Below are 24,506 nucleotides of genomic sequence, written 5' to 3' on the forward strand. Positions count from 1 at the left end.
TTTAACCTTAATATGGATTACTTGTGATTTTTTTTTGCTTAACAATCAAATTTTATTAATAACCAAAGGAGTTATAAATTACAATTTAAAGGAACTAAAAAAATTAACAAAAGAATGCCACATATGGCATTTTCTAACAAAATCTAAAATACACTTGATCTGGATTTTCTAGACAGCTCAGAAAGGATGGTTTACTTTCAAAATTTCTCTGTTCTCCTCTTCTTAACATTGCACCCTTCTTTGCCATTGTATCTGCAGAGAAGTTGACTTATCTGTAACTATGTTTGAAACTCCAAGAAAATATAGATGCACAGATCTTTTCCCATCTTGTGACTGCAAACTATGGAAGTTTATTACTCTAGAAAGCACTTATGACAACTTTGGAATCTGTTCCGAAGACAAGTTCATTGAATCCATGATGAATTTCCCATTCTCCTGCCATTAAAATTGCAAAAATCTCTGCATAATAGTTGGTAGAAATGCCCAGACCACCTGAAATAGCAATTACAAAATCTTCAGTGCTAAGTCTTCCCACTATCCCATAACCAGCACATCCTGGGTTCGCTCTAGAGGCTTCATCACAGCAGAGTAGTAATTTCCCCTGTTCTGGTAACTGGAAAAAGACTTCTTTAATGATCAGATTCTTCACACCCCTTGTCTTCAAACCAAAATACTTGAGTACCTGTAAATCATACTGTTTTTCCACATTTTTGCTGTCAATCTGAGATCACTATCTGATATTGCTTTTCTTATTTTTTTCCTTGGTGACATTCTGGTCACATTTACCTTTCCCAAAAGTACAATCATTTCTCACAAACCAGAGTTCCTTCATAGTTATAAATGCACTTAATAGCCATATTTCTTTTATAGCAGGACTCTTGTTTTTTTGCCAACTGAAGGATATCTTCAAATGATCTTGGATTTTTAAAATTAAAAATACCACCAAGCCAGCTACAAATGATCTCACTATAGTTATAGTACCAAAGTATATAGTCTCTTGTTTCCTCCTCCTTTCTACATAATGTGCATCTTGATACCATATTGAATTTTCTCTTCTTCATATTATCATCTGTTGCACAAATATTTCTAGTTAGTTTCCAAACATTGCTAGATATACTGGGATGTATAGATTTGTGCCATACCTTTTTAGTCCACTGTAGAGAAGGGAATTTTTGCCTCATGACTTCCACTGTTGATGCTACTGTGAAATGTACAGTGATAGTACCAGTCCATACTCTCTTGTCTATGCCTTCACTAACTACTGGTAAATCATTTATATTAATCATCTCTATGAGTTCAGCTGGCACAATCCGTTCACCATCAAGTATAAAGTCTGACACTTTCATTTCTGGAAATTTCAAAATATATGCATTTTCTTGATACATTATTGCAGAGATTTCTCCATCACCCATTTATCTTTCCAAGCAGAAATACTACTTCCATTTCCTACAATCCATCTAGTATTTTACCCCACTTCACCAATTATACACTTTATTCATGGCCAAATAGAGGATTTCTTGTAATAAGTAATCCATTCACCATTTTTATTCTTATATTTTGATTGAATTTTTTTTGACCAATCATCAGTTCCATTTTGAATCCTCCAAAATAGCTTCACTAAAAGAGCTTTATTGGTAATCTCTAGCCTTCTCAGTCCAAGACCACCTTCATTTATTGGAGAACAAGTTTTATTCCATTTCAGGGTTATCATTTTTCTACTTGCAGGGTCCCCTGACCATAAAAAATTTCTAATTATTCTTTCACACTCCCTTATTACCCTCTTTGGCCACTTGTATACTGACGTTGAATATATAGGCAAGCTACTGAGAACAAATTTGACCAGTATGAGTCTTTCTTGAAATGATAGAATCTTACCTCTCCAGCCAATCTATCTTTCATCATATCCACCACACTCCAGACATGTCGAGCTTTCACACTGCCTTGCACTAACATTACCCCCAAGTACTTGTCTGGAAAATCAGCCAAAACTACATTACATTCTTCAGAAATTTGCAATCTTCTATTCTGACTAGTGCCACCAATGAAGCATTTGCTTTTTTTCTAGATTTACTTGTTTTCCAGAAGCAGCTTGATATTTGTTAAGAAGACTCATTAATTTCCTGACATTCCTTTTTTCACCATTACAAAATAGAAATATGTCATCAACAAAAAAGATATGTGAAGGTTGAGCACCTCCTCTGTTTACCATTGCTTTCAAACTACCATCTTGAATCATTTTTGTGATATTTCTGCTAAGAACATCTTCAGCTATGGTAAAGAGTAGAGGGGACAATGGGTCACCCTATCTTAAGCCTCTACCAACTTGAAAAAGACCTTCAGGACCTCCATTGACTAGCACCGATATTCTTGTTGATTGAAGTAAAACTTGTAGCCAGTGCAAACCTTGATCTGAGATACCAAATTTGTGTAATACTTGAAATAAGAATTTCCAGCTAAGAGAATCATATGCTTGAGTAATATCAAGCTTTAAACCAAAATTTCCTCCTCTCCTTTTTATTTCAATTTCATTTATCATTTCAGAAGCTAGAGCAACTTGTTCTTGAATTGTTCTCCCTTTTATGAAAGCTCATTGCTGAGGGGACACCATTTTGTTTATTATTCTCCAACTTTGTAGCCCATATTTTTGTAAATATTTTGAAGCTGAAATTCATAAGACCAATTGGTCTGAACTATTTTGCTTCACTTTTGGAAGCAATTTCAGGCTGTTTGCATTTAGTCCATTTGGAATGAAACTTTTACTCCAGCAAAATTGTATTGCCTTTACTAAATAAGCACCAATTACCTCCCATGAGAACCTGTAGAACCATCCTGCAAATTCATCAGGACCAGGGGCACTTTCTGGATTCGACTCAAAAAATGCAGCTTTAATTTCCTCATCAGAAGGAATGGCATTTATCATGATGTTGTCTTCACTTGTAAGAACTTTGGGGATACTTGTAAGTATACTCTCATCTATGTTAACATCTTGATATTTAAACTTTTCTTCATAATGATTGACTAACTCATTTGCTATATCTTTTTGGTCTGTGATAACAACTCCTGCATCATTTTTCAGTTCAGTTATCATATTCTGAGCTTGTCTTAATCTCATCTTAATATGGAAGTATTTTGAGTTTGATGCTCCATCTTTTAACCAACTCACTCTTGACTTCTGATGCACAATCTCTCTTTGTTGTTGAAGAAGTACTTCTTGTTTACCGCTTGCAGTAATAAGATTATTCAACAATAAGTTGTCTGAAGGATTATTATCTGAAGCTGTTGTAGCTCCCATTACTTCATCTTCTATTTGCTTCAGCTTCTTGTTAACATCTCCAAATACTGACAAGTTCCATTCCTTCAAATCTATTTTTAATCTTTTCATTTTACTTATGTATACATATATAGGATTGCCTTCCAAATATTGTTCCCAAGACTTTGTAATAATGTTCAAGAACTCAGGATGAGTTTTATAAACTTTTAGTGCTCTAAATGGAGTATTCTTAGGCTTTGGTATGTCAGCATTTCCTCCGTATAAAGTACTATGATCTGAAATCCTTCTACTTCCAACTTTATATCCCCAACTTGAAATTTTTTCTAACCATTTATCATTAAAGACAACTCTATCAAGGTTGCACACAATTCTGTTTTTACCAGCTCTGTTGTTACACCATGAAAATTCTAGACCATTTTTTGGTGCTTGGATCAAACCACAGCTATGGAGACAATTATTAAATTCCAACATTGATATCAGCAAAGGATTTAGTCCACCCTTCTTTTCATCTTCTCTCATTATGGTATTGAAATCCCCCATTACTAACCATGGCTTTTCTAAAGTAATAATTTCAACCAAATCATTCCATATGCTTCTTCTATTTATTGTTAAGGATGCAACATTAATTCCAGTTATTAAAGTATCCCCCACTTCCACTGTTATTGATTGATCAAATGAGAATATTATGTTTGGTTTCTGAATTGAAGAGTTCCACATAATCTAGATATTACATTTATTACCATTTCTTGAGTTGTGTATAGCTTCATAATGCATTCCTGTTAGCTTCAACTTTTTGCAAAAATCTGAAGAATAATGCACTTTTGGATCAGCAAGAATAACTAAAGAAGGATTAAAAGAATTTACTAAACTCCTAAGTTTGTCTTTGGCCCTCAATCTTTTCAGGCCTCTGACATTCCAGTATACTACTTTCATTTAGAAGTTTGAGTTTGAGAAGAGCTTTTTCTCAATAATTCTCTTTTACCACCATTAATAACCAAATTTGCTGCTTGTTGTCTTGTAGTAACTATGCTCCCCTGTTGTGCCTTTTGTTTCACTTTTAGTACATTTTCATTTGAAGCTTTCTTTCCAATCGGTGGAATAATTGTGCTAATTTTTGATGGAAGGAGCCCCAACAGCTGCATGTAATAACTTTTCTACTGATAAAGCTGGAAATTCAATATTTGAGTTAAATAATTCTTCATTCAATTCTTGTAGTACCTGAAATTTTCCTAAATTCATAGTTTTTTCCTGTGGAGTTTCCATTGTAAGGCTGGAGTACTTGTTTCCTCTGAAGCAACAGGGTTATATATATCAAAACCAACATGTGGTTGTGGCTTCTTTTTAGTGACTACTCTCCAAACTTGCTTAGGTTATTTATTTATCACAGCTTCACCAGTTGATATTTCCTGCTCCCTTTTTTTGTTTCTGCATTCTGCTGTGAAATGACCTACTATCTTGCAATGATAACAAAACTTAGGCATATTTGGAATATTTACTGCTTGTTCAAACTTGCCATACTTGGATTACTTGTGATCGAACACACAAGTTACCAGGACCGGTTATGTCAGTTACCAGGATCGGTTACGTCAATTACCAGGACCGGTTACCATATACTCATGGTATTGCCTGTGATCGGTTACACAAGTCACTAGGATCGATTACACCAATTACCAGGATCGGTTACACCAATTACTAGGATCTGTTACACCAATTAAAAGGATCGATTACACAATTCTTTTGTGATCGGTCACACCAATTACAAATATCAATCATACCATCTCAGGTGATTATTTAGGATCGGTTACATTAATTAATAAAAACCAGTCATACCAAATCATAAGTCAGGCACTGTGATTAGTTATACCAAGATACATAACAAGTTATGGTCGGTTGCACTCTACCACACCCCCTATTCGACACCTTACTCCATAACAAGCACGCAAAAGAAGAGAAAAAGGTCTATGTTATAATTGTGATGAGTACTACAAACCTGGCCATATTTGTTCTACTCAACAATTGTTCATGGTGGATGCATCCTTACAAGAAGAGCCTGGTGAGATTTCGGTTGAACAACCAGTTGAAGAACCACCTTCACCAGTCGACTCTGACATGAAAATCTCCCTTCATGCTCTCACAGGAACTACCATTGGAGAAACAATTCGAATTCCTGGTATTCTTAACAAGAAAACTATTTATATTTTAATTGATACTGGCAGTACTCATAGTTTTCTTGACTCTGAATTGGCCAAGACTTTACAATGTAATGTTGCTTCTACTGCGCCCCTACTAGTAAATGTAGCTAATGGAGAAAAGACTATCAGTTCTGGTGTTTGCTCAACTTTACAGTGGTCAATGCAAGGTTATAAATTTTGTGCTCCTATGCGGCTTATTCCACTTGGTGGTTGTGACATGGTACTTTGTCCTGATTGGCTCAAACATCTAGGTGATGTTCTGTTTAACTTCTCCAAATTGAGCATCACATTAAAACATCAAGGTAAGAAAATCACCCTCTCTGGCAGTCATCAAAAACCTACCTTAATGCATATGAGTGGTAATGCATTTAAGAATTTTTTCAACAAACATGCACATGGTGTCATAATTCAATTATTTTCTGTTTCAACACAACCCATTTCAACACCACCACCACCTGAAATATCCACAATCCTACAACAATTTCAAGATGTGTTCTCTGAACCATCTCAATTACCACCACAAATAAGTTTGGATCACACCATTCCCCTCAAACCAAACTCTGAACCCATTTCTGTGAGACCATATAAATGTCCTTATGTTCAAAAATCTATTGTAGAAGAATTGGTTAAGGACATGCTAGCCAGTGGTATTATCCAGCCAAGTCATAGCCCTTTTGCAGCTCCTATTCATTTAGTCAAAAAGAAATACAACACATGGAGGTTTTGTGTTGATTATATGAAACTTAACTCCATCACTACCAAGGACAAATTTTCAATACCCATTATTGAGAAGCTGCTAGATGAACTCAATGGGGCCAAATGGTTCACTAAAATTGATCTAAGATCTGGCTATCACCAAATCAAAGTGGCATTGGCTGATATTTTCAAAACAACATTTAGAACACACCATGGCCACTTTGAGTTTAGAGTAATGCCCTTTGGCTTGACCAATGCCCCATCCACATTTCAAGCTCTCATGAATGATATTTTCCAAGCTCACTTAAGGAAGTTCATTTTGGTTTTCTTTGATGATATACTAGTCTACAGCTCCATCCTGGAAGAACATATTCAACATCTCCAAATCACATTGAGTATACTTAGGAAACACCAACTCTTTGCCAAACTCTCTAAGTGCTATTTTGCTCAACTTGAAATTGAGTTTTTGGGACACATTATTAATGCAGAGGGTGTTAAAGATGATCCTTCAAAAATTTATAGTATGACTGAATAGCCACTTCCAACTAACATCAAGGAATTAAGAGGATTTTTGGGTCTCATAGGTTACAATAGGAAGTTTGTACAGGGCTATGGAATTCTCAGCAGACCTCTTACTGAGCTTCTCAAAAAGAGTGCATTCACTTGGTCTCCTGCAGCCACTACAACTTTTCATAATCTCAAAATGGCCATGACTCAAACTCCAGTACTGGCTCTCCCTGCCAAAGAATTTGTGTTGGAAGTTGATGCTTGTGAGAATGGCATTGGAGCAGTACTCATGCAACAAGGAAGACCAATTGCTTTCTTCAGCCAACCTCTAGGCCCAAGAGCTACAGCTTATCTGCTTATGAAAAGGAAATGCTTTCCATTTCTCAAGATGTTACTAGGTGGAGACATTACTTACAGGGCCATCATTTCATAATTCAGACAGATCACCAAAGCATTAAGTACATTCTTGAACAAAAAATCTCCATTGTGGTTCAACAAAAATGGGTAATAAAGCTTCTTGGTTTTGATTATGAAGTCAGGTACAAAAAGTGTGCAGAAAATAAAGTTGTTGATGCTTTATCAAGAAGACCCCATCCATCTGATGAATGTCTCTCCCTCACTGTCACTAAACCACTCTGGGATCAAGACATTGCTGCCAGTTATGAAGGTGATACTAAAGCACAACAACTCATCTCTGAATTTCTGATCAATCCTTTTGATGCACCTAATTTTTCTTATCAAGAAGGTATTCTGAGGTATAAGCAAAGAATATATGTTGGATATGCTTCAAACAGTAACACAGTATCCTCTCCTCAGTCCATTCTTCAGCTATAGGTGGCCACTCTGGTATTCAAGCCACTTTCATAAGAGCAAAAAATTACTTCTATTGGCCAAAACTGAGGGAAGATGTATATCTTTTTGTCTCAAACTGTGACATTTGTCAAAGACACAAAAATGAACACCAGCACCCTGCAGGTCTTCTCCAGCCTCTGCCCATACCAACTCAGCCATGGCAAGATATTTCCATGGACTTTATTGAAGGTTTGCCTCTTAGTGACAGAAAGAATGTCATCCTAGTGGTGGTTGACAGATTGACTAAGTATAGTCATTTCATTCCTCTTCTACATCCTTATACAACTCTTTCTGTGGCTAAGAAATTCATCAATCAGGTAATCAAACTTCATGGCCTTCTTAGCTCCATAGTGTCTGACAGAGACAAGGTGTTCACTAGTTTGTTTTGGAAAGAGTTATTCAAATCACTAGGAACTAAGTTGAATCTTAGCACTGCCTATCACCCTCAGACTGATGGCCAGACTGAAAGGGTTAATGCATGTTTAGAAACATACCTTAGATGTATGTCTAGCTACAAGCCTAAGAATTGGTGCAAATGGATCCCCTTAGCAAAATGGTGGTACAATTCTAACTTTCACACAAACGTCAAAATGAGTCCTTTCAAAGTTTTATATGGGTATGAACCTCCACATCTTGCATTACCTGCTACAATCATTACTTCTGTTGCTTCAGTGGAAGCTTACTTACAGCAGAGAGATGAAGTTTTCAATTTACTAAGAGAAAATCTACACAAAACTCAGGAAAGAATAAAGTTGTTTGCTGATACAAAGAGGGTAGACCGAACTTTTGAGATTGGTTACATGGTCTACTTGAAACTCCACCCTTACAGACAGTCATCCATTGCCTTAAGAAAGAATGTTAAACTCTCTGCCAAATACTATGGGCCTTTCCAAGTTCTCCAGAAGATAGGCGACGTGGCTTACAAGCTACAATTACCTCTCAGCTCCAGAATCCACCCAGTCTTCCATGTGTCTCAACTCAAGAATAAGATTGGTACCTCACACATTCCTTCTCCATCTCTCCCAGTTGTTGACCATGAGGGCCAAATTGTTCTCCATCCTGCTGCCATTTTGGACTCAAGAACTCTTTCCAGAGGAGGACGACATGTTGATCAGCTACTCATCCAATGGACAAACGCCTCTGCAGAGAATGCCACTTGGGAAGACTCTGAAAATGTGCATGCACACTTTCCAGACTTCAATCCTTGAGGACAAGGATTTTTTAGAGGGGATTTCATTGTTATATACCTGGGGGGTGCCCCTTACTGAGTGGCCTTAGTAATAATGTAACACGTTCGTTATGCATGTGTGCGGTTAGTGACTGAGCCGTTAGAAATTATTGGTGTTTTAACGAGTTGTACACACCGATTAGTTAGTGCCAGGTGTTCTATCGGTATTAACCCTTCCTTACCAAATAGGGTTTGTTACTTTAAAAGCTGTGGGAGAGACGGCTGTTCTTCTTTAATGAATAAACCTGCTAATTTCTCAAATACTTCCTTCTTTGTCATCCAGATAAGGAAGGAGAATCCATGTCTCACTCTAATAACTCATCAGAATCATCAATTTCATCAGTCACTTCTCAACCAAGTCTTCCAACTGTTCCATCACTGACTTCACAATCTTCAACCCAGAAATCCTTGACAACCTTTCATGAATGTGTTTCAACTCTTAAAGGTCATTCTTCTTATGTTTTTTCTCTTGCCCTCTCTGGTAAATATCTTTACAGTGGTGATTCTAATAAAGAAATTCGAATATGGAGTCATGATTCTAACACTCTAAAATCAGAACAAGTTAATGATGTTGAGAATTCAATGAATAACACTTTTGCGATTGGTAATGGTGGTGTTAAATCCCTTGTAGTTTATGGTAATAAATTCTTTAGTGCTCATCAAGATCATAAGATTCGAGTATGGTTAATCGGCAACAACGAAACGACTCATCTCAAGAAATACAAACGGTTAGCAACACTTCCAACACTTTCCAACCGTTTATCAAAGTTAGTCTTACCAAAGAATCAAATTCGGATAAGACGACACAAGAAATGCACTTGGGTACATCATATTGATACAATATCTGGTTTAGCTTTATCAGGAGATGGGTCTCTTTTGTACTCAATTTCTTGGGATAGAACATTTAAAATTTGGCGAACATCGGATTTCAAGTGCTTAAAGTCTGTAACAGATGCACATGATGATGCCAAAAATGCTATTGCGATATCTAATGATGGTTTAGTCTACACTGGATCAGTTGATAAGAAAATCAAAGTGTGGGGAATAGTTAAAGAAGAAAAGAAACACTCATTAATGGCAATATTAGAAAAACATAAATCTTCAGTCAATGTTTCATATACCCGGTATAGAAGGGGAGTGCCCTTATCGTATTCGAGTGGGTTGTTAGTAGTAGTTATTGTTTATCATTTGTAAGTGAAAAAACGGGGGTCTAACAACACCACCCAATATTTCGCTTAGCAATCTATATGGACTAACTCTAAAATACTTTGCTAGAGAATCAACTAGACAGTCAGACTCAATCTAGAATAAAGTATCTCAAGGAGTTAATATCTCTCACTTGTTTTGATTAATACTCAAGCTAAAACAATAGCGAGTCTTTTTAATCAAACACAGGGAATAACTTGGACGGTACCAAAGACCAATATCCAAGGATCAATCAATATCAATCAACAACCAAGGTTGGATTTCCAATTAATGATCTTAACGCACAACCTGTATTATTTTAATTATATAAAAATATAATGCGGAAAAGAAATAACACAGACACCATAAATTTTGTTAACAAGGAAACCGCAAATGCAGAAAAACCCCGGGACCTAGTCCAGATTGAATACACACTGTATTAAGCCACTACAGACACTAGCCTACTGCAAACTAACTTCAGACTGGACTATAGTTGAACCCCTATTAATCTCCCACTGATAAAAGGTACAGTTGTACTCCTACGCCTCTAATCCCAGCAGGATACTACGTACTTGATTCCCTTAGCTGACCTCACCCACAAGTAAGAGTTGCTACGACCCAAAATCGCAGGCTTTAACAATAAACAAATCTGTCTCACACAGAAAAGCCTATCAAAGGATAAATCTGTCTCTCATAGATAAACCCTAGGTTTTGTTCCGTCTTTAGATATAAAATCAAAGTAACATGAACCAATTGATAATCCGGTCTAATATTCCCGAAGAACAACCTAGATTAATCAATCACCTCTCAATAATCCTTCCTGCCTACACAAGCGGATTATCGAGGAATCACAAACAGTGAGACGAAGATGTTTGTGACTTATTTATCTTGCCTATCGGAGACCTCTCACGATCTCAAACCAATCAATAGATTGTACTCGTACGATAGAAAATGCAAGATCAGATCACACAACTACGATAAAAATAGTATCGGTATGGATTCACAATCCCAATGAAGTCTTTAAGTCGTTAACCTGATTTTTGAGAAGAAAATCAAAGATTAAGTTTTGGAGATCGACTCTAGCGAGTGCACTAGTAGCACACAGACGTTTGGGGATTAAGTTTTGCTCTAGCTAGAAGTCCCCTATATATAGCCTTTCAAATCAGGGTTTTGCTTTAGGTACAAAGCAATCCATATTCACCGTTAGATGAAAACCTTATTTAGATTCAAGCTAATATTTCTCAACCGTTAGATCGAAAAACATAGCTTGTCATACACACTTGGTAAATGTTTACTAGATTCGTGAAAACCATGCCCAAACGTGTATGCGTATGTTGGATCAACATAGTAACCAAAAGTTTAACCATATGAGCATCTCATATTAACCTGGTTCTTCTTCACCATAACTAGTTCAATTGACTCAGCCGAACTAGTTAAAGAGTTGTTCAATTACTTTGAGATCTTATGTAACTACACAAGACACAATTGAATCAAAGATGATACGATTCGATTGAATCGTCTCATGAAAATTATAGCCACGGTTTGCAAAAGCATTCCTTAGTAATTTAATGTATCATGTTCAGAGCACATCTTTAGATCTTAACCACTTAAGCTCACAAACAAGTTCGCGGACTTAAGTTCAATCGGTTGAGTTTTCCAAACTCAGCAGAAATTCTCGGTCGAGAACTTCCGCCAGTTCGCGGACTTAGCACACAAACGAGTTTTGGAAAAATCCCAACAGAAAATTTCGGTATGAAAACTTCCATCAGTTCGCGGACTTGGCAAGGCCAATTCCACAATCCTACTGATTTATCTTGATCAACAAAGTTCGAAAACTTCGGTTCAAGGAATACATGGTTATGTAATCTAAACTCTTATTCCAACCATTGAGACATTCTCAGAGGACGCTATGTAGCCGTTATTCACAGACCGATTCACGTCAGAGCAATTCTCAAAGTGATTGAAACTTTTCATTACTTTCGTCACTAGGTGAAGATAAACCTGATCAAAGCGAAACGCTTTACCAACACATGATTTCGAGAAAAATATAAGCATTGAATACTCAGCTCGAAATATCAAATGTGTATGATCTAGTCTATATAGCATACGACTTTTGTCTCATAAGAAGTAGGAGATAGATTAGATATACTTTTGAGTGATAGATAAGTTCAAATATTCACATACCTTTTTGTTGATGAAGTTCCACGGTTCCTTGTGTAGATCTTCGTCGTTGTCGTTGAATCACCATGAAGTCCTTGAGCTCAACTACACTTTTCCTATCCTAGTCCGAGACTTAGCTAATAGGCTAGAAATCAAGACTTATAGTTTTGATCACTAACATTGACAAACATGCTTGATATAGCAACGCATCCGAGGTCGACCGAGCTATGCTCTAATAATCTCCCCCTTTGTCAATTTTAGTGACAAAACTATTAATACATATGGAATACAAAAAAGATAAACTTTAGTGGCTCCTATTCCATAGTCTAATCTTCAATGTTCCTTGAAATCTTCGTCCTTCCAAGTACTCCAATGATCCCAGAGGTTGTAAGTTTAGCATCACCGTTGTTGAAGATCCATAGCAATAATAATGAGAGAAATCGAGATTGTCGATCATTATTATACAGTGTCATAGTACTATTATGTAACATCAAAGTCCAATTGTATCACGACTTTAACAATAATACTATGGTGATATGTATCACTCCCCCTTAGTCAATACTCTATCTCGATCATGGAAACCACTCCCCCTTACACAATGATCCGAAAACCAAATATATTAGTAGTGTGAACTACAATATTTCTCCCCCTTTTTGTCAATAAAATTGGCAAAGGTAAAAGAACGGGTTCATAATGAAATTTCCACAAGAGACATTTCATAGACCAAAAGAAAGAATACACATCAACTTAATTTAGATGCAATCTTATAGCCGAAGCTAACAACATTCATCAAGGAGTTTAAAGATACAAGATAAACCCTATAAAATTCCACAGTCGCACACCCCGCAAGATATTACCATTAAGAACAAGTTCAAAATGACTCTCCCCCATTTGATGTCATTCCCAAGAGAACAACATGAGCGACCTTAATTTCGAAAGAAAAGAAGGATTTTTAACGGGACACCAAAAATCAAAGATATGATCTTTTATATCCAAAACTCAACCAAATTAATCACAAGTAAACCCATGATTAATTCAATTGGAATACACAACAAAATCAAACCACAAATGTGATAAATTTAATTGATAGTGCTCAACATAAGTAAACCTACGGAGCCACGACTAAGTTAATCATATGGAGGTGACTAACTTAACCGTTCAAATACTCAACATAAGTAAAACCTTACGGAATATAAGAATACTCAACATAAGGAAACCTTACGGAATATTCGAGACTACATTAACCAATAAAACATTATAGTGTAGCCATTCATATACTCAACACAAGAGATTGTGGAATATATGAAAACTCAACTAGATTAATTACAAGAGGACCTATAATTAATCTAATTGGAATACAAATAACCAAACTAATCACTGAAGTAATCAATTTAATTATTTTTGGGCTCAACATAAGAGAATTATGGAACCCCGACTAAGTTTATCATAGAATATGACAAACTTAACCGTACATGTACTCAACCTAAGAAAGAAAGAAACTTATGGAGTACAAACTAAATAACCAAACTAGTTGATTAATTTAGTTCCTAATGCTCAACATATAACATCTTTCGGAACAACCAACAAAGCCAATAAGAATAATTGACTTAGTCGTATCGTGCTCAACATAAGACACACAATGGAGCCTTCACGGTAATACATAATAAAATTGATCAATAAAGATCAATACCATGGATAAACATACAAGGATCTATTCTATTTTCCATCATTATATGTATACCAATATAATAGACTTTATCCTTGTCTTTACAAAAGATTTAATCCTATTTTCCATCAAATACATGACTGCATAGGCATAACTTTTGTATTTGTCAAAAGTCCATTCGTCCTTAAACCAATAAACGGATAACGATCATGAACGGCTTTACTTTTGACAACAATATGGGACCTTCAAGTTCACGGACGCAAACAATACATATCCCATAAAATATTGCAATATATCAAACCATTAGAATACTGCAATAATAATCATCCTCCAAATATTTTTAGAATTTAAAACAAATTAACCTAAAAAATAACACAAGAGAAAAAAAAAATAGATATGTGTAGTCACAATCATCGCTATTCAAAGCACTAGTTATTCTTCCATCTAATCCAAAAAGAAGACATCCTAGGCAATAATGTCTTTGAGATATTCAGCATCATTCCCAAACTCCTTGTCGTCAACAACCATTGGAACATACGGTTCGCGAAGATAGGAGTTAATATCGACGAACTGTCTTGGCTGATTATGTCGAACCAGGGCTCTCTGAATCTCCAAAGACTTTAAAACAAAAGCGTTTATTTCACGAATCTCCTTTTTTACTTCCTTCAACTCATCAAGAACATCGGAATACTTCTGAGAGTTAGAAGGTACAGCCTTTGGATTTCTTGTTCTTTTTCTTTTCAAAGCCCTAGAACCAGGATATTTTTCTTTTTCCTTGATTGATGACTTAGCAATCATGTTGACATCTTTTCTCTCCATAGACACACTGCTTTGACAACATTTATAACCAACTGATTTTTTTGGATGGAATTCACAATCTCATTAAGCAGTCTTGAGATATAAACAATATCAAAAAGGAAAAAGGAATGTAGGGTTCGAAACCTATAAACAGGTTCGTGGTCGTTCAACTCTAAACCCTATAAAGAGTAGAATTTTCGATAATAACCCTTTCTTTTATTTGATAGACAGAAAACAACAAACCTAAGAAAACACCCTTTCCTAAAGCATGTGCGTTCATGATCTTGTCTCTTTTGATCAGGCACATGAGACAAGATTTACCAATAAACACAATTAATTTGTGTTGTGGTGAACAATAATTTTTCCACCATTTTCCCTAGGAGAGGAATCCACAGACTTGTGTCTATCAAAACGATTCGACCATACTTTCTTCTCAAATGGTCTTGCTTTGGAAACTGGCTTCTTGGACGAAGATAAAATCTTACATACCTCAGCAGTCTTCTGAGCAAGTTTAAGCTTTCTTTCTAAATGATTTGCTATTCGCTGAAGTTTGTTGGCGTGCCTCACTTGATGTTTGTACTTGTAATACCATGATAATTCATGTCCCTTCTGAGAACAAAACGAGCACGTCAATCTTGAATAATATTCAGGCATCTGTGGTGCGACCGCGGCTAAACACATAGTAGATCCTGAAACATCACAATCAAAGTTTCCAAAGGATGAGTCAATCGAATCTTCCAGCTTGATTGGGTCTTCTTCTTTACCAAAACCATCAAGATTGATATAGGTATTGTTGCAACCATCAAAATCAATGTTTTCACATAAAAGACCAACACTTGATTTCCTATCTTCATCAGAGTCGTAGGTTTCTGACATCTCATCAAGTGTTACAGCTAGACCTTTGTTCCTAGTGTATTTTCTACGATTTGGGCATTCATTAGAAAAATGGCCAAAACCCTTACACTTAAAGCACTGAGGCATGTCCTCGTCAGCATCCCTGTTTTTAGGAGGTATGCGACCGTGAGGTTTGTTTGATGACTTAGGTTTGTCTCTTGAAAACCGTTTACTTCTCTTCAACAGAAGATCCCTAAACTGTCTTGTGATCAAAGAGACTGATTTGTCAAGATCTTCATCTGAAAAATCATCCTCAGACTGATCATTCTCAGAGACATGAACACTTTTTTCTTTGACAAGCAACTTAATGTTCTTATGTGCTTCAAAGGCAACATCCTTACCTACTTTGGATGTATGCTCATGGTCAAAGATCTTAAGCTTTCCAACCAAGGTGTTTCTGGAAAGATTATCAAGGTTATTTCCCTCAATGATGGCATGCTTCTTAGACTCGTATCTAGATGGCAGCGGTCTGAGAATTTTCATCACAATGTCCTTTTCAGTAATAGTCTTACCCAATGCAAAAGATGCATTCACAATTTCAGACACTTTGTGATTAAACTCATCAAATGTTTCTTCATCCGCCATGTGAAGGTTCTCCCAATCGGAATTAAGGTTTTGAATCCTAGCATCCTTTTCACTGGAGTTCCCTTCAAATACGGTTTCTAAGATATCCCAAGCATCTTTAGACCTAGTGCAATTTGTCACATGATGCTGAAGATTTGGGGTAATGGCATGTATGGTAGCATTCAAACCGTCGGAATTTTGCTTTGCAACAAGTATCTCGGCAGGGGAGTATTCACCAATAGATTTGGGAACGTTTACATCACCGGCTGCCACAACAGGAGCATCATAGCCATTAACCACATATATCCATGACTGAAAATCACGCGATTGAAGAAAAGCTCACATAGCAATTTTCCACCATAAGTAATTAGAGCCATCGAAGACTGGTGGTAATTTAACTGAGATAGCACCTTTGTCCATAGATTCGGATCGCTACAAACACAGACTGATGAGGTCTTTAATGTGTTTGCCTGCTATGATACCAATTGAAAAAGCGGGGGTCTAACAACACCACCCAATATTTCTCTTAGCAATCTCTATGGAATAACTCTGAAATACTTTTCTAGAGAATCAACTAGACAGTCAAAATCAATCTAGAATAAAGTATCTCAAGGAGTTAATATCCCTCACTTGTTTTTATTAATTCTCAATCTAAAACAATAGCGAGTCTATTTAATCAAACACAAGGAATAACTTGGACGGTACAAAGACCAATATCTAAGGATCAATCAATATCAATCAACAACCAAGGTTGGATTTCCAATTGATGATCTTAACGCACAACATGTACTATTTCAATTATATAAAAATATAATGCGGAAAAGAAATAACACAGACACCAGAAATTTTGTTAACGAGGAAACCGCAAATACAGAAAAACCCCGGGACCTAGTCCAGATTGAATACACATTGTATTAAGCCACTACAGACACTAGCCTACTGCAAACTAACTTCGGAATGGACTATAGTTGAAACCTTGTCAATCTCCCACTGATACAAGGTACAGTTGTACTCCTACGCCTCTGATCCCAGCAGGATACTACGTACTTGATTCCCTTAGCTGATCTCACCCACAACTAAGAGTTGCTACAACCCAAAATCGCAGGCTTTAACAATAAACAAATTTGTCTCACACAGAAAAGTCTATCAAAGGATAAATATGTCTCCCACAGATAAACCCTAGGTTTTGTTCCATCTTTAGATATAAAATCAAGGTAACATGAACCAATTGATAATCCGGTCTTATATTCCCGAAGAACAACCTAGATTAATCAATCACCTCTCAATAATCCTTCCTGCCTACACAAGCGAATTATCGAGGAATCACAAACAATGAGACGAAGATGTTTGTAACCTCTTTATCTTGCCTATCGGAGAACTCTCACGATCTCAAGCCAATCAATCGATTGTACTCGTACAATAGAAAATGCAAGATCAGATCAACAACTACGATAAAAGTAGTATCGGCCTGGCTTCACAATCCCAATAAAGTCTTTAAGTCGTTAACCTGATTTTAGAGAAGAAAGTCAAAGGTTAATGGAGATCGACTCTAGCGAGCGCACTAGTAGCACACAGACGTGTGGGGATTAAGTTTTTCTCTATATAGAATTCCCCTATATATGGACTTTCAAATCAGGGTTTTGCCTTAGGTACAAAACAATCCCTATTCACCGTTAGATGAAAACCTAATTTAGATTCAACTAATATTTCTCAACCGTTAGATCGAAAAACATAGCTTGTCATACACACTTGGTAAATGTTTACTGGGTTCGTGAAAACCATGCCCAAACGTGTATGCGTATGCTGGTTCAACATAGTAACCAAAAGGTTAACCATATGAGCATCTCATATTAACCTGGTTCTTCTTCACCATAACTAGTTCAATTGACTCAACCGAACTAGTTAAAGAGTTGTTCAATTTCTATGAGATCTTATGTAACTACACAAGACACAATTGAATCAAATATGATACGATTCGATTGAACCGGCTCATGAACATTATAGCCACGGTTTGCAAAAGCATTCCTTAGTAATTTAATGTATCATGTTCAGAGCACATCTTTAGATCGTAACCACTTAAGCTCACAAACAAGTTCGCGAACTTAAGTTCAATTGGTTGAGTTTTCCAAACTCAGCAGAAATTCTCGGTCGAGAACTTCCTCCAGTTCGCAGACTGGGTTCGCGGACTTAGCACACAAACGAGTTTTGGAAAAATCCCAGTAGAAATTTTCGTTATGAAAACTTATGTCAGTTCGCGGACTTGGCAAGGCCAATTCCACAATCCTACCGATTTCTCTTGATCAACAAAGTTCGAAAAATTCGGTTCAAGGAATACATGGTTATGTAATCTAAACTCTTATTCCAACCATTGAGACATTCTCAGAGGACGCTATGTAGCCGTTATTCACAGACCAATTCACGTCAGAGCAGTTCTCAAAGTGATTGAAACTTTTCATGACTTTCGTCACTAGGTGAAGATAAACCTGATCAAAGCGAAACGCTTTACCAACACATGATTTCGACAAAAAGATAAGCATTGAATACTCAGCTCGAAATAGCAAATGTGTATGATCTAGTCTATATAGCATACGAATTTTGTCTCATAAGAAGTATGAGATAGAATAGATAGACTTTTGAGTGATAGATAAGTTCAAGTCTTCACATACCTTTTTGTTGATGAAGTTCCACGGTTCCTTGTGTAGATATTCGTTGTTGTCGTTGAATCGCCATAAAGTCCTTGAGCTCAACTACACTTTTCCTATCCTAGTCCGAGACTTGGCTAATAGGCTAGAAATCAAGACTTATGGTTTTGATCACTAACATTGACAAACATGCTTGATATAGCAACGCATGCAAGGTCGACCGAGCTATGCTCTAACAGTAAGGGTACTAAATAGTAATTGTCTTTACTCTTAACCTAACTATATAATACTAGTACTCTGTAAGGAAACCTTAAAAAATGAATAATCAATCAGTCTGGTTAGTTTTCAGTAACATTGTCTCAAACTGGTTCAATCGAACTAGCAGGCTCTTACCGTGAGGTTTGAGAATAAACCCTATCCATCTCAATGAGAATTGAGGATTATCTTACCCAATTTCTGATCCGATCTTGTCATTGTACTTTCGGGTACATGCTAATTGGTATCTAGAGCGGTTTCGATCCATACCCTAGTCATGGTTGAAGAAATGGATTTACAGAATGAAAAATAGGTACAAATGAACGGAAAATTGGTACCAATAATCAAATTAGAAAGGTTAGCAACAAGTGATTTAGATGGATGCATAAAATGGTATAACTTTTGGTTGGAAAGAATTAACTCTCCATCTCAAAAAAATTTCCTCCGGAGATGGTCAAAAAATATCAAAAAGGCATTAAAGAGATTGACATCAATCCAGTTCGTTAAATATACTTCTTCATCTCATCAACCTCCTTTCAGAGTGAAAGAAGTTTCTACAGATATTTGTGACTCTTCTGACGAGTTGTTTCCTTCTTATTTCTTTGAAGAAATGGTTGATTCAACAAATAGTTTGAGTTCTCAAGCTAAAGAAGCTTCAACCGTGGTCAAATCAATTCACCCCACTGTCAATGAACCAAAATCATATTCAATTGATGTTGTGAGTTTTCAATTTAAAGAAATCGGCAAAACTGAAGTGAGTTATTTCGACAGCAAGAATCATGTTCAAGTGGTGGAGGTTAGTTCAATCATTCTTCATAACAAATTGAATTGTCATAATTGTTTTCATATTGGTATTGATGAGTCTCGAAGCATCTTTGATCGTGGTAAGTATGTTGTGGTACAACTGAATTACTTTGGAAATTTGATTTTTAGCCTTGGGTTTACATCAGAATTTGGGTTTCTAAATTGGATAATTCCTTTATGTGTTCATGATGCTAAACTTCATGTTGACGGGAAGGTGCTTGTTAAAATGACTGAGAGTTTAGCTGGGAATTTAGGCAGTGTCAGAGATGACTTTGTCTTACAAGTTCAACAAGGTAGGATGTGTGTTAAAATGCTTCTAATGGTTACGTTGTGTTTTGAGAACAAATTTTTTTTCCAACACACACTACCTATTGGGATATTTTTTCTTCGTTGTTTCAAGTCTGCTGATAAAGTATTCGACCGTGGAATTTTTTTCAACTTATTAAGGGGTTATCTTTTGTTGGTGAATATGACGACTATTTTGGTGCAATTACTTCTTGTGTGCTTGTTATTCTTGGGTATTGTTTCAAATTGTTGGTGGAGTATTCAAGTAGACTTCTTAAGATGGAAGTACAAATTAAACTCTATGAGCCTGGAGAGTGCTTCAAATGTGCCGCTGTTGGTGGAATACCTGAAGTGGAAATTCAGGTTGGTTCCTCTTGGTTTGTGGGGTGCGAGAAATTTTAGATGGGTTGGTAAGAGTTTGATCTCTGTGGCGGGCGTGGTCGTAAACTGGAACTGTATGAGCCATCTGTTCTGCAAAGCTGAGGTCCACCATCCAATTTCAGCAACTCTTATGAAGCGCAATCTGTTCTCGAAAAGTGTACGGAGTCTGAGAAAAGAAAGTACTTACATCTTGATTCTTATGGAGTTACTTGAATACCATAACTCTAATTTTTGGTGTTATATGATTCAGAGTCTGAGTATTGTTTCATCATATAACATGCCAGTATTGAGAAGAAAAACAGACAGCGTTGCTGTAACTTTTTTGTGGGAATGGACATGGGTTTTCTTGTTGTGGTACCTGGCAGCAAATGGTGATGCTCAGCTCGCTTGTGATACTCCGCTTGCTTGTGTACTGATGCACATTTCTGTTGGGATCTTTGCAACAGTTATTGTAAAGCTACAGGATGCTTGATGTAATTTTGATACGACAAGCGGGTGGAGGTGTGGAATGCATACAAATTCTGTTGTTGAAGTTATTCCTGAATACAGTGGAAGCAGGACCAATACGGAGGTGTTAATAAGGACTGATAACAGGAGTGCATACCAAGCAGCGAATTATGAAGATATTGGACCTGTTTACCGTGGAAAAACAGTAAGCTCAAGGAATCCGAGTTCACTGGTCAACTCCGACGAAAAAGTTGCGACAAGGTACGAGCATTGCAGGTCACAGGGACGATATCAGATGATTGATGGGCTTGGTATTGCAGTGTATAAGGGCCTCAAAAGGATATCCATCAGTGTTGTGGTTATGAGGCTTCTGGTGCAAGTTAGATAAAGCAACAACCACTATACTTCCAACCAGTTGGAAGAAAATTTTCGACTGCAACACACACTCCTTGATGTTTACTCATGCTTTTCTCCTAACTGTGCTGACAGTGATGACTTTCAACCGATCAAGCTGATTCATTTCACTCCCATCCTTGAGGACAAGGATGTTTTTCAAGGGGAGTGGAATGTCATGTACCCGGTATAGAATGGGAGTGCCCTTATCGTATTCGAGTGGGTTGTTAGTAGTAGTTACTGTTTATCATTTGTAAGGGTACTAAATAGCAATTGTATTTACTCTTAACCTAGCTATATAATGCTAGTACTCTGTAAGGAAACCTTAAGAAATGAATAATCAATCAGTCTAGTTAGTTTTCAGTAACATTGTCTCAAATTGGTTCAATCGAACTAGCAGGCTCTTACGGTGTGGTTTGAGAATAAACCATATCCACCTCAATTCGTGAGAATTGAGGATTATCTTACCCAATTTCTGATCCGATCTTGTCATTGTACTCTCGGGTACATGACAAAAACCTCGCCCAGAATCAGAAAAACAAGGAGCCGCAGCAGCAAAAGGAGGCCTGGCCATGCCTTGGGCCAGCTGGCGCCACTTGCCATTCGCCACGCCCCATCCTAAACTGGCCCTATTTTCCTCGACCAATCAGGTCGCTTTAAACTCGTCGCGCGCACATAAGTTGTGGCTGGGCCCATACTTGCCGGCCCCACTTCTCATCGACCAATCAGGTCGCTCTAAAGCCGCCACACTCTCGCCAGAAGTGTATCCATTCCCATGATTGGCCGACCCTCTTTTAAATCGACCAATCAGGTCACTCTAAAGCCGCCACACTCTCACCAGAAGTGTAGCCACGCCTAATGTTTGGCCAACCCCCTTTTTTTGGCCAATCAAGTCGCTCTAAACTTGCCACCATACATTAAAGGAAAAACGCACCCTGCCGCGCCACCATACTAACTGGCAAGCCAAACGCTCCCTACCACAATAACATAATGATCGGTATACCAACATGTCACTCTGCCGCAATAACGTGCCAACATGCCACTCTGCCGCAGTAACATTCAACGGGCCACTTTAGCCTTGGCCACGCCGCCAAGCCCTAATTTTTTCCACGGCGTCAAAACCTAGTCTTGGCCATGCCGCCAAGCCCTTATTCTTACCACGACGCCAAAACCTAGCCTTGGCAACGCCTCCAAGCCATAATTCTTACCACGACGCCAAAATCTAGCCTTGGCCATGCCACCAAGCCCTAAGTTTTACCTTGGGGTCGAATTCTAGCCTTGGTCATGCATCCAAGCCACATGCGTGGCCATGCCGCAACGTCACCATGCCGCACGCCATGCCACACACACTAATTAGGGTTTCGACATGCCTAACCATAATTTGGGAAAAATCGCTATGCCAACCAAGCCAAACAATGTTTCCCAGAGCGGTGGGATTGATGTGGTCACAGGGCCAGCGTTGTCAGATCCATATTTGGGTCTAACACCAATATGCCAAAACAGCCGCCACGGCTACACCAATGGCATAATGTCGCTATGCCACGGCTACGCCACTAGCATGTCGCTATGCCGCGGATACGCCATTGGCATTGCCGCTATGCCACAGATACACCACTGGCATGCGGTTATGCCACGACTACTAGCATGCCGCTATGCCATGGCTCCACCAGGCGCCACTATGCCAATGGTGCCACTTCGCTATACAATAAAATGTGGCCATAATCAATGGCCATCCTTCCTCATGAGATGCAATCTCAGCCATCCAAGTTCACCACTGAACTGACAGACTTAAGGCAAGTTTCAGGCGACCAGCTGCCTAAATCTAGTGGCCATGGCTACGCCAGGCGCCACTTGCATCAACGTGCCACTGGCATGCACGGGCCCAACCATGTCACATTGCCATTGGCATACACTAAAACGCCACTACGCCATTATCAGGCGCCAATACAAGGTAGCCATAATCAACGGCTACCCTCCTTCATGAGATGCGATCTCAGCCACCGAAGCTCACCACCGAACTGACAAACTTGTAGCAAGTTTTAGGAGACAAGCCAAAACGAGCCTAATATCTTTACATGTTATTTTCCTGCGGTAAGTCCCTTGAATTTGACTTACCACACGTAGCAAAATGCTACATGTTTTCCACGAAAACACTCGAGACATCAAACATGTCACAAACTGGGGGATGCTCATCACGATATTGGTCTGACGGTTTACAGCGTGCGGCGTGCAATGCGCATGTTACAAGAAAGTGTCATGAAGTGGGACAATTAGTGGTCCTGAAAAGTAACGGTATAAACAATTCATTTCCTTCATCATGGAAGCATAATGACTGACAGTTACGCGAATTCACTTCCCTCATCATGGATGCATAATGTCTGACTGTTACACATTACTCTACTCTTCCACCACTCAATCGTTTCTACTTCTTACGAGACCAGGGTACGTTTCAATATGGCTTGTATAAATAGGTTTCACCTATTTTCACCAAACAACAAGTTTTGGTCGGCAACAACATAGTATCTAGAAATCACCTGGTAGATTTCCATTCTGCTAACCAGTTCTACTTTCAGATACAAGTCATAAACAACCACACCTTCAGAATTAACGATTCTGGTCTCAACACTCTCTTCGCTTCCCTCCCTAAGACCAACCCTTCGCCTTCACTTTGTGACCGAAGCAAGCCTGGAATGGCCATTTCTTGGTTTAGGACAGGATTGTACAGATTGATCTCTCGAATCAAAAGTACTCCCGTGTAGTACATTGTTTAGGGTCTAGACTCGTTTCTCATCAACACACACAAAATTACCAAAATCCGCAGAAACTGTTTTCACTCACAAACTATTGGAGATCACAATGGGAGATTAATCTCTCGGTTACAATATCAATTTTCAATTTCAAATTTCATTTCTCAACCCCGATCTCAAGATGGTAGAACTCAGGTCTGGATTAGCAACAAACCCTGAGAACACTAGCGTTGAAATCATCCCCGGTACTAACGCTCCTTCCAGTGGCATTAATACGCCACCTGCCAACACCAGCAGCGCGAAAAATGTTCCTTCAGGTGTTACACCGCCGATCACCAGAGCCAGAGTTTTTGCCGCCACTCCCACCGTTTCTTCAAGTGTGATAGCTCCAACCTGTCACCAGAGGCGCTGCTGCTTCACCATCAGGACGAGAGACTGGAGGTTCCAGAAGAAGCCGATCTCCTCTTACCACTGTTGATTTGATGGAAAGACAAAAAGTTCTCGTAAGGCTCGGACAGACATGGCTACAACTCAGAAAG

The 24,506-nt window shown here is 38.0% G+C and overlaps 3 protein-coding genes across 3 annotated transcripts; 1 reads left to right on the top strand and 2 right to left on the bottom strand.

The window, feature by feature from the left end:
- Window positions 1-358: 358 nt before the first annotated feature.
- On the bottom strand, window positions 359-1,412 carry LOC113331564. Its single transcript, XM_026578259.1, has 2 exons — window positions 819-1,412; window positions 359-694 (listed from the first exon to the last, which is right to left on the bottom strand). The coding sequence occupies exons 1-2, from the start codon at window positions 1,410-1,412 to the stop codon at window positions 359-361; spliced, it is 930 nt and encodes a 309-aa protein (XP_026434044.1).
- Window positions 1,413-2,668: 1,256 nt separating this feature from the next.
- On the bottom strand, window positions 2,669-3,811 carry LOC113331566. Its single transcript, XM_026578260.1, has one exon. The coding sequence runs from the start codon at window positions 3,809-3,811 to the stop codon at window positions 2,669-2,671; it is 1,143 nt and encodes a 380-aa protein (XP_026434045.1).
- Window positions 3,812-9,046: 5,235 nt separating this feature from the next.
- On the top strand, window positions 9,047-9,940 carry LOC113331568 (protein JINGUBANG-like). Its single transcript, XM_026578263.1, has one exon. It carries the CDS (start codon window positions 9,047-9,049, stop codon window positions 9,938-9,940), a length of 894 nt encoding a protein of 297 aa, XP_026434048.1.
- Window positions 9,941-24,506: the final 14,566 nt, after the last annotated feature.

This window comes from Papaver somniferum, unplaced genomic scaffold (assembly GCF_003573695.1).
Source record: "Papaver somniferum cultivar HN1 unplaced genomic scaffold, ASM357369v1 unplaced-scaffold_125, whole genome shotgun sequence".
Classification (NCBI taxonomy): domain Eukaryota; kingdom Viridiplantae; phylum Streptophyta; class Magnoliopsida; order Ranunculales; family Papaveraceae; genus Papaver; species Papaver somniferum.